Source organism: Mya arenaria, chromosome 11 (genome assembly GCF_026914265.1).
Source record: "Mya arenaria isolate MELC-2E11 chromosome 11, ASM2691426v1".
NCBI classification, from domain to species: Eukaryota; Metazoa; Mollusca; class Bivalvia; order Myida; family Myidae; genus Mya; species Mya arenaria.
Window position 1 is genome coordinate 230,331 of NC_069132.1, and position 12,134 is coordinate 242,464.

Below are 12,134 nucleotides of genomic sequence, written 5' to 3' on the forward strand. Positions count from 1 at the left end.
TAGATAAGTTTAGTTATTGGTAGTTTGATTAGGTAAGTTTAGTTATTGGTAGTTTGATTAGATAAGTTAAGTTATTGGTAGTTTGATTAGATAAGTTTAGTTATTGGTAGTTTGATTAGGTAAGTTTAGTTATTGGTAGTTTGATTAGGTAAGTTTAGTTATTGGTAGTTTGATTAGATAAGTTAAGTTATTGGTAGTTTGATTAGATAAGTTAAGTTTTTGGTAGTTTGATTAGGTAAGTTTAGTTATTGGTAGTTTGATTAGGTAAGTTAAGTTATTGGTAGTTTGATTAGGTAAGTTAAGTTATTGGTAGTTTGATTAGATAAGTTTAGTTATTGGTAGTTTGATTAGATAAGTTAAGTTATTGGTAGTTTGATTAGATAAGTTTAGTTATTGGTAGTTTGATTAGGTAAGTTAAGTTATTGGTAGTTTGATTAGGTAAGTTAAGTTATTGGTAGTTTGATTAGATAAGTTTAGTTATTGGTAGTTTGATTAGATAAGTTAAGTTATTGGTAGTTTGATTAGATAAGTTAAGTTATTGGTAGTTTGATTAGATAAGTTAAGTTATTGGTAGTTTGATTAGATAAGTTAAGTTATTGGTAGTTTGATTAGATAAGTTAAGTTATTGGTAGTTTGATTAGATAAGTTAAGTTTTTGGTAGTTTGATTAGATAAGTTAAGTTATTGGTAGTTTGATTAGATAAGTTAAGTTTTTGGTAGTTTGATTAGATACGTTAAGTTTTTGGTAGTTTGATTAGATAAGTTAAGTTATTGGTAGTTTGATTAGATAAGTTAAGTTATTGGTAGTTTGATTAGATAGTTTTTGGTATATCGTTGGTGTCATTGTCCTCATTTGCAGAAACTTCAACCTTGGCCATAAATCAAAAACAGTATAAGATATTTATAGTTTATAGATATTTGGTACACATGTTGACAGGGACAATGTGCACATGCATAGCAAGGCCCTTTAATCTTGCTAAAATAATTATTGAGTAGTCATATCTTTTTCAGCTAAAGAAAAACAGAAACATGTTGGCATGCACTACTTGTCAACATTATATTATTGAATTTTAAATGAATTATGTGTTTATATCCAGCACTGCCCACCAAGACGAGAAGACAGACGTGATGACAAGCCCCAACCGACCTACGCGCCCCCACCGATGTATCGGGAACCAAGCAAGAAACAGATGAGAAAGAAAGAGAGAAGACACAAACAGAGGGGTTAGTATAATTCATGGTTTGTTAACCCCGAGACTTGATTTAGCTTGTCTGTTTTATGAAGACAAAAATTTGAGCTACACCAAGATTTGAGATTACAATAGCCATGGCTGGCTGAGGCAAGCAAGAACTTAGAGGTTGGCCATATCTCAAAGACCTTCAAGATTCTCACATGAAACTTGGTACATATGTTGCCAGAGACTATAAGACATGGTAACAAGGGGTATAACTCTGGCTTTTATAATTGTTGAGTTATTCTGCTTTGTTTGACTGATGATACAAGAAGAGAAGAGTTGGCGTTTTCTCAGCGCTGTTCATATCTGTATATCATACATGAAGCAGTCATTAAAATTTGCACTAGCCTTAAAGTAAAACTGGTAGCTTGAGTTTTATTCAAAGAAAGTTGCATTTCTGTATTAAATTACATAACAAGTGTTGGAAGTTGTTTTCAAGTTTAACAAAAGTTGTTTTTTTAATGCACCAACTGTATACTATATTTAACATGTAGTATTGGTACATATATAGGCCCATATAAGTCAATCTTTGGCATTTTTTGCAAAAATGGATAATTGCTGGCATTCTTTTATGACTGTTTGTTACCGCTGTAAGGCCAATGTTTGTCCATCTAAGTAGAAAAATGATATTGTTGTAGCCATTCCTATGTCTACATTGTATCTGGGGGCTACTGGTATTCATCACTATTGTTAATACATGTAACATTAACATGAAGACTACAATTTTTATTGATCATCTAGTGCTCATGGTAAACGTTTGTGGTTGTTGGTTTGTCCGCCATCTGGCATCAACGGTTGGTTTGTTTATACTCTATAGGTCACGTTGTTACCAATGCTTCTGAAAATCAGTCAAAATGATTGTGTTGTAGACAGTTTGAGTATGGGTTATCTCTATTAGACAATCCTTGATTATGCAATATAAGGCTGTTTTTTCATCCAGTCTTTGTCAAACTTGGTCAGAATGATGGTCATGATGGGTCTGGAACGATAAAAGGTCATAACTTTCTTTACGCAATAGAGGCTGCTTTTTTTTCATCTGAACCCTGTGAAACTTGGTCAGAATGATTGTGTCCATGAAATCTTGGGCGATTTGGAAAGAGGGTCATCGGGATAAAAGAGTAGGTCACAAGGCTCAATATAAGAAAAACTTTATTTATGCATAGAAGCTGAATAATGTCTCCCCCAATGAATGTGTAGACATATAGTTTTTGCCTATCGGTCAATCAGTCATTCCAGACGACACATTTTGTTTCCACTCGATAACTTGAGAAAGCTAAGATCCAGGAACATACCTTGTATGCAGCTTTGTCATAACTCCTGTCCTATTGATTTTGAGATTAAAAGGTCAAATGTCAAGGTTGCAGTGACCTTGATATGAGGAAATGGTTTCTGCTTAATAACTGAATATCCTTTGGGCCAGGGATTTTCATAATAGGTATGCAAGTTGGTCATGATCAGTAGATGACCTGTATTGATTTTGAGGTAAGTAGGTCAAGGGTGAAGGTCACAGTGACCTTCATGTGAAAAACGTTACCTTGGCAGTGACCTAAAGCTGAAAAATGGTTTCCAATCAATAACTAAAGAATGCTTGCACCCGAGAACTTCATACTTGGTATGCCAGTTAGTCATGACTAGAAGACGGGCACTATTGATTTTCAGGCCATAAGGTCAAAGGTAAAGGTGACCTAAGGGACAAATAACGGTATCCGCTGAATAACTAAAGAACACTTTGGCCCAGGAACTTCATACTTTGTATGCTTGTTGGTCTTGGTCAAGGCCACAGTGACCTTCAGATGAAAAACAATTTGTTGGTTCCCAGTCTGTACATCACACTTCTTTCTGCTCAATAACTAAAGACTTTGGACCCGGGAATTTCATACTTGGGCCCAGGAACTTCATACTTGGTATACAGGTTGGTCATGACCAGCAGTTGACCCTAATGCTTGTTCATCTCCAAGCGAAAAGTACAAATTTCATGTCCATCATTGATTATTTCTCCCCTACGATCACACAATGGGGGAGAGAAGTGCTTTGTAAAAATAGCAATCTTGTTTGTTCTTGGATCTTCATGAAACTTGGTGAAAATGTTTGTCAAACGTTTTGAAGAGCCAAAATGGCAGTGTACTCCGATGAGCGATATAGGACTGTCATGGCCCTCTTGTAGAAAGTCTATGTTAAGTAAGATGTAAAACACTCTTGTTTCTGCTGAAAAGTGAGAATTAAGGAGAAGAAGCGCCTAGGAAAAGGGGGGAAGGAAAAACTACCCCCGGACTTCCAGCCTGGTAAATCTCAACCCTACAGGGAGAGACAGAAAACCTCAACACAAGCTGATGACAAAACTGAAGGTATCATCTATTCTGACAAGTTTTTTATTTTTTATTTTTTGAGGTGATTTTCCTCTTAAATATTCATTACCAGCAAAATTAAGACTGAAAATGCTACAAGTGTTAATATTTAGTCGGCAAGCCTTTCTTTGCATTTCATGGCTTATTTGTAGATATCCTATTATCCTCATGCAAAGTAATGCAGAATTCTCAAGTTTGACAAGTTTTGATTTTTATATCCCCATTGAATGCTTGTGGTGTCATTTTCCCCCAATTTAATGTAATGACAAATACTTTCTCAAAATGCCTAGAATGTCTCTTTTAACCCTTAACTTCATGTAAAACTAAGCCATATCAGTTAATACAAGCCAGACGATTTTTTGTTTATCCAACATGGCCGACATTTTGACATGATTCTGAACCATGACCTGTGACGTGACGGGCGAGATCAATAAAATATAGTTGTATTATTGGTAGTTAATTATAACTTGCAACATTGTGGAAATTTCCACGAAGAAAATGAGGCAGGAATGCCCTCAAACCGGCGCAGTCAACATTTGACGCATCTTGTTATCCTTGGTCGTAAGGTGAAGTTGATTAACTTGATGGTATTCTCAATTCAACAGGGGATAGGGTAATCTTTGACTGCTTTTGTCCAATTTTGTTTTCTGAAAATGCCTCTCAAAAGATACAATTGATTGTGTGAAAATAGGAGAACTAAGCACTATCGAAGAAAAATTATCAAAATCAGTGACTCAGGAGAAAGACATCAGTGAAAACCATCTTTGGTTCAGAATGGATAGCATTGTTACAAGAACAGTTAAATAATTAATGAATAAATACTCAAATCAAACATTCCATTACTGTAGCATTAATACACGGCCTCTAAACGCCAGCTCCACCACTTTACGGTGGTGCAAAGAAAAAGAGCTGTCGACACTTCCGTGGTGGAGCTGTGCCCTATGTTTACATGAACAAACGTGAGTACTGTATTATATCATGTATAGGACGCTAGCATAGATAAGACGCAGGCAAAAAAATAGTTCAAAAACGGGTAAAAACCCTTAATATATAAGATAGGACGAAGAGGAAAAAATGTCAAAATCGGAGCTGAAAAATTGAGGTTGGTAAAGTATTTATAATATATATTGAAGTAAAAAACAAACAAAAAATTGTATATAAGGCATATTTTGATAACTGTCTTGTGTATTTCGATAATTATCGTCGTATTTTGGTAATTTAGCGTACACAACAATGATATATGTCTAGACATTTTGAGAACATTCACGCATATTATAAGACTTATTATAATGCCGTAATAGTCCCGACTGACAGTCAACCGTTGCAACTGTTGCAATCGCAACAAAACTGTGTATTGTCAGAACTGACTTGCCAGCGGAAGGCACGTCGGGTAAAGTGCGAACAAACAACCATAAGGTATTACCATCGCAATAGTTTGTTCTATTGATGTTTTTCTAATGACAGACAGCGGGTGTTTTTCACACCTTCGCACATTTGAAAAGATTTGATAGTGACAATAATGCTACTTTGCATTATGCACATTCCTTTATTAATTTTTTAAAACAGTAACATAAAACAAAATGTTTCGTAAAATATCGAAACATTAAAACCATGAACAACGATTAATTGATATTTACCTCCTTTCCCAATTTTCCGTTGCCGTTATAACTCAATCCAGTGCTGACTCACATCGAGTTTGCCCTGAATAGTTTTCAGTAAGGTTAAAATAGTTCGCGTAGAGTTTTGTTTCCGCAAGTAGTATGCATAACCAGCATTACCAGCATAATGTTCAATGAATGATAAACATAATAGTAACTGTTGTATTAATTCCAAAAGCGTTTACATTTTATATTACTTCAAGCGCAAAACATACTCGATAGCGCCACCACTAGGGCAACAGCGCCACCACTTTTATAAATATGTGCTTTTTCCCTTTTTAAGAAGTGCTTATCAGTTTTGTTGTGTTCCGGCATAGGTACTATACATAACAGTTATGTTTGCATGCGTGAGAATGTTCTTACGGGGTGTATAAGCACCGAAATGTACTTGCTATGCAATCTGATCTCAAAATATGCACAAGTCCGATTCGGGAGAAAAGCTCCTGACACTACAGTTTGCACAATATTGAAACGAAATAGTAACCAGCCTACAGTAGAAGTGTTCTTACACGGTACTACATTCTCCGATTTTCGAAATATGTCCGTTAAATGAAGTTATCAAATAAAATATCAATCATACTCACGTTTGTTCATGTAAACATAGGGCACAACTCCACCACAGAAGTGTCGACAGCTCTTTTTCTTTGCACCACCGTAAAGTGGTGGAGCTGGCATTTAGAGGCCGTGTAATAACATGACCTGTTGACTTTTAAGTTGGGATTGCTCAAAGTGTAGATCTCAATATCTAGGTATGGTCTCAAAATTAGGGACCATCTCAAAATGTAGGGATCGTCACAATATGGCACAAAGAGGGAATGTTTCACAAATGATTTTGCAGAGAAACCACAATTTTCAGATGTTGTTTCACCAACCGACCATGGACCAAAATGTTCGTAGAAAAGGACATTTTTGATTTTGTTCCAAATTGTATGATATATTAGATGATCTGTGACTGTGGAGCTTTTAAGTCTCATGTTTCCTTGACAAAAGGAGTCAAGGATTTTAAAAAAAAATTATTCATCAATTTGCAACTAATCAGACTTTATAATATTCTCCATTGTCACTTGTTCTTGAAAGACGCATTTATTTAGCAGTTTTTTAGCCGGTCTGTTTTTCAGCAAGAAAGTACAGTTGAACCTGGCAGTCTAGCCACTTATTTTTAATGGACAACTCATTATACCCCTGACAAACGATGTTTAAAGGGGGTATATTGATGTCACCCGTTGCATTTTACCTTGTCCGGAGCATAACTTAAAAACTACTGGATGGAATTGGATTAAACTTCATACAATGGCAGAGCATAATGAGAGGAAGTGCAGTGTACAATAACCATAACTCTATTCTTGCTTATTACTTAGTTATTGCCCTTTGTTACTTTCTTATGTCCTGAGTATAACTTGAAAAAAACTGGATGGAATTCATTGGAACTTCATACAATAGTAAAGCACAATGAGAGGAAGTGCAGTGTTCAAGAACCATAACTCTACTTTAGCTAATTACTGAGTTATTGCCCTTTATTTGTTTTTTTTTGCTGTCAATGTTTTTTTCCAGACATTAGCTTGCAAACTACTAGATGGAATTTATTGAAACTTCATACAATTGTAAAGCACAATGAATGGAAGTGCAGTGCACAAGAACCATAACTCTATTTTAGCTAATTACAGAGTTATGGCCTTTACTACTTTTTAGCTCGACTTTTCGAATAATAAGGAGAGGTATCCTAGTCACCCGAGCGTTGGTGTTGGCGTCGGGGTTACCACTTATGTTAAGTTTGTGTACCACCTCAAATATTTTCAAAGTCCATTGACATCTTGATTTGAAACTTTGCACACTTGTTCACCATCATGCCCCAAACCTGTACACAGGAGGAGGTAACTCTATCAAGCATTTTGACAAAATTATGCCTCTTTTTCTACTTACAATTTACGTTAAAGTTTGAGTACCACCTCAAATATTTTCAAAGTCCATTGACATCTGGCTTTGAAACTTCGCACGCTTGTTCACCATCATGCCCCCAACCTGTACACAGGAGGAGGTCACTGTATCAAGCATTTTGACAGAATTATGCCCCTTTTTCGACTTAGAATTTACGTTAAAGTTTGCGTACCACCTCAAATATTTTCCAATTTAATTTATGGAAATATCTCAGCACATCTTGTATTGCATTAAAATCTTATCTGACAGTGATCCATCCAAGTTTCGCCAAAATTTTTCAATCCATACACCGAAAAGTGGAGGAATAGTCTAGGCCCTGTCTCTGTGACAGCTCTTGTTTCTTGTCCCGAGGAGAGGAAGTGCAGTGTACAGGAACCGCAATTCTATTTCAGCTAATTACAGAGTTACTGTCCTTTGTTAGCTCGACTATTTGAAGAAAAATGTAGCTGTCATTTATAGGTTGGCTTTCCAAATAGTTGATTGCAATTTCATATCAGGGCGGCGTGTGGGGGTATTAATCACCTTCAGCGATCGCTCTAGTTTTTTTTCCCTATGGGCTATTCCATTTAAACATACAAACCAAGGGGTGTTGGTAAATTTTAAATCATGGTGGGGTGTCTTTTTTGCTTATTTGCATCTGTAGGTGGTTGTCAAATTGGGAAATTTGCTTCTGATGGGGGGTGTTGAAATTTTAATCGCATATAACGTAAGGGTAAAAATCTCTTCAGATAGATCGAACAAATAATTTGTGTTACCTCCCTTGAAATGGTTATACTTTGCGGAATTCTTCTGTTTTTTTCCGCTGACCGCAACTTCACAATGTACCATAATCCTTTACTGCATGGTAACTTCCGGTTTCCTTCCGGGTTATAACGAAGTCTAATAACAGCACTAAAATCGGATTAATTACCACCCCAGGTTTGTTATAAATTATATTTTCTCATCTGATATGGCAATTCAATGGATTTATAATACATTGTAGAAATATAATGTGCATGGCATAAGATATAAATTGCTTGACACACTACCTAGACCGGAGGTTGTGATGGGTGGGGTAAATTGTTCAGAAAAATGAATGCTGTTCCTACTCTTATTTGATAATTTTTTATTTTATTTTTTTAAATCAAATAGACAAAACATTTGTTTTGAGAACATTACTACTCTGTCTGACTGACTGTCACAATTTAATGTGGAATTTGTATGTACATTATATATGATAATGTATATTAAAGATTAAATGTATATACAGTATAATTATATAGATAGTCCTATATATAAACATATCATCAATATAAATCTTTATATTTAAAAAGTTAAACACATTTGAAAACCTTGTGGCTTTACTAACACTTGTAAGGTTGTAATTATATATAAAAAATGCTATTTACTATTTGCTATACTAGTGTCCATTATTTTCCGCAGAAACTTGACACAATAACCTTTTAAATGCTGTGTGCACAGTACTATAATACTATATAACAGACATGCTAGTCCTATACATGGTACACACTTGCCTGGAATAAAATCAACACCAATCAGACTTGATTTAAAAAAAAAAACTTTTGCTTATAATGCTCCCTTCCTTTTTTAGCTCTACTGGCCAAAGGTCAGAAGAGCTTATGCGATGGTAATGTGTACGTAGTATGTGCGTCCGTGCGGTCGTGTGTTCGTGCGTCTGTAAACAATTGCTTGTGAACACGATACAGTCTTCAGTTTTGATTGTATCTTGATGAAACTTGTACAGTATCTAGATATCCATTAGAGCTGGGTTCCTTTCGAAAACCAGCCAGATCCGCCCATGCATGCCTAGATTATGGCCCTTGATAGTATAAAAAAATGCTATTGTGTAAACAATTGGTTGTGAACACGATACAGTCTTCAGTTTTGATTGTATCTCGATGAAACTTGTACAGTATCTAGATATCAATTAGAGCTCGGTTCCTTTCGAAAACCAGCCAGATCCGCCCATGAATGCCTAGATTATGGGCCATGAAAGTTTCAAAGAAATGCTTTCTATTTTTAGCCAGGTCTGCATGAGCGAATTCTATTTTTAGCCAAGTTTACATGTACATGTAAATTCAAGTCTTGAGTTAAAGGAGACAATTTGCAAGTGTAGGATTTTGAGAGACAATTTGCTTTTTGCTTCTGCAGCTGATTTTGTCAATTGCCTTGTTCTTGTTGAAAGCCCAAAGGCCATTTTTTAGCTTTAAGTTCTGTAGTTTGCGCATTCATCTTAACAAAATTGGTTGTGAATGTTTAAGTTATGCACCTGGTGTCATTACTGGCCACACCCAGGGTTCACAGGTTTGGTTGTGAATGTTTGTTCAAATTGATCAATGTTGTCCTAGGATGCCCTTGACTTTGACCAACTTTTTTTAACTTTTAAAACTACAGAAATTTTTACTATGAGTACAGTTTTGAAAGCATTTTTTTTTTTGGTCAGATGACTTTTACTTGGCACATATTAAAATAGTTCATGCAACTTATCTGCTTAAAATACTTTCTGGGCTCAGATGTTGAACATGCTACGTTTTCAGGTAACCCAAACACAAAACATAAACTATATGTCTGTTGCCTTTTACCCATACATACATGCTCTGGATTGATATGACCACAAAAGCCATGCCAGTAGAGCATAGGCCCTTTTGGGTCTCTTGTTCTAAAGATATGATTCAAATAATCTGATGTAATGTTTTGAGAACATTACTTTCCATTAAGATCACCACTAGAATTGGTTTGGCTGCTAGTACAACCAGCACAGCAAGCGGACAGTGATGGACAACTAGTTCTGCTTGACAGACTACTGTTGGTTGGACAGCTTTCATTTATTGGATCGCTATTTTTGTTGGACCATGAGTGGTGGTTGAACACCTATTAATAAGTGTTGGTTTGACAATGGTAGTTGGGTGGACTGCTAGATGGACAGCAAGTGTAATGGACAGCTAGTGATGTTTGAACTGCTACTGTTGGTTGGACAACTTGTTTCTGGATGGCTATATATATTGATTGGACCACAAGTGTTGTTTGAACAACTATAAATAGATTGTAAGTGTTGGTTTGACCACAATTGTTGGTTGGACTGCAATGGATGGACCTCTTTTTTTGCCTAATTGACCGCAAGTGATTTCAATAAATTACCAATCTGTACAACCATGTTTTGTTTGTTTTCCAATTATTTTTTAAGAAAGCACAAACTTTCTTCAAAAATGATAAATATGCAATTTAAGTTTCAAAATGTTTAATATAAGTACAGTTGCATCATTAAATGGTATTTCACATCAATTTCTGATGCATCATTAGGTTTTATGAGATCTCTTTGCCACCTTGAAGTCAATTGACTTTCAAACTCCCTTGAAAAAAGAGCTTTAGCCAATTTCTGAGAAAACGTTATGGTATGTTTAAAAATTAAAATTAAAATCAAGTTCTCTTTGACAAATGGACTGGAGACGTGCCATGTGATTCTTCCTACAGCGGTAAATCGATGATTTCAATGTATCTTCAACAGATAGATTTAACCATAAAACAAGGTGACTATAGAGTCTAACATTAAAATAATAGTAAGCCTTCACGTCTTGGGAAAATGTTGTGAATTAAAACAAATAGGTTCAATATCTGTATCATCATTAACAGCATCCATAAAAGCTGAATGCAAGATCAGTGAATTAAAATTTTGACCTTTTATACTTGTAAATTTAAATCGCTTCTGAAGGGGGTTATTCCGAGTCTATAAAAACAAATCGGGGTAAGACCCCCAAACGGTTTATTTGCTTCTGTAGGGGGGAGGTCTATTTCAAAAGTGCCTTCCCCCCGTATGTTTGAATGGAAATAGCCCTATATGATTTTACTATGTAAATTACATGTATTAAGTTGACACGTGTCTTAGGCAGTATTTGCACAATTCCCTTTGTCCCTATAAAGCCATACAGAATGGCTACTTGTCATTATCCCATGACTCATTGTTCCAAAATAATTTATCATGCTTTCTTAGAATGCTGTTCTTATGCGATGGTAATGTGTACGTAGTATGTGCATCCGTGTGGTTGTGCGTCCGTGCATATGTAAACAATTGCTTGTGAACACGATACAGTCTTCAGTTTTGATTGTAACTTGATGAAACTTGTACAGTATCTAGATATCCATTAGAGCTCGGTTCCTTTCGAAAACCAGCCAGATTTGCCCATGAATGCCTAGATTATGGGCCATGAAAGTTTCAAAGAAATGCTTTCTATTTTTAGCCAGGTCTGCATGAGCGAATTCTATTTTTAGCCAAGTTTACATGTACATGTAAATTCAAGTCTAGAGTTAAGGGAGACAATTTGCAAGTCTAGGATTTTGAGAGACAATTTGCTTTTTGCTTCTGCAGCTGATTTTGTGAATTACTCTGCCTTGTTCTTGTTGAAAGCCCAAAGGCCATTTTTTAGCTTTAAGTTCTGTAGTTTGCGCATTCATCTTAACAAAATTGGTTGTGAATGTTTAAGTTATGCACCTGGTGTCATTACTGGCCACACCCAGGGTTCACAAGTTTGGTAAATAGAAATCTGGAAAGGTTTGAAAATCTTTTTGTGTGTTCGTGCATCCATCTCAGCACAATTGATTGTGATTGTTTGTTCAAATTGATCAATGTTGTCCTAGGATGCCCTTGACTTTGACTAACTTTTTTTTAACTTTTAAAACTACAGAAACTTTTACTATGAGTACAGTTTTGAAAGCATTTTTTTTTTTGGTCAGATGACTTTTACTTGGCACATATTAAAATAGTTCATGCAACTAATCTGCTTACAATACCGTAAATGACTGGGTATAAGACGATAGGGGGTATTAGACGCAGGGAAAAAAATCTGTAAAAAATCCGAGAAAAAAACTTTTAAAAATCCGAGAAAAAAACTTTTAATCAATGTTTTTGGTTAAAAGACGCATAGAAAAAATGTCAAAATCGTCCGGCATTTTCAGCCACCATGTTTG

General features: G+C 35.6%; 1 protein-coding gene across 5 annotated transcripts in view; it reads left to right on the top strand.

The window, feature by feature from the left end:
- LOC128208913 (uncharacterized) overlaps positions 1 to 12,134 on the top strand; it is a 63,306-nt gene that overhangs the window by 24,934 nt on the left and 26,238 nt on the right. For 4 of the 5 annotated variants that reach the window (XR_008256917.1, XM_052912621.1, XM_052912622.1 and 1 more), the window contains exons 7-8: positions 1,097 to 1,223; positions 3,448 to 3,579. Coding sequence is in view for 4 of the 5 variants with exons in the window: in XM_052912621.1 (XP_052768581.1) it covers positions 1,097 to 1,223; positions 3,448 to 3,579 (259 nt within the window). In the remaining variant the exon portion in view is untranslated. The remainder of the gene's footprint in view (positions 1 to 1,096; positions 1,224 to 3,447; positions 3,580 to 12,134) is intronic. The other variant, XM_052912623.1, reaches the window with a different exon arrangement.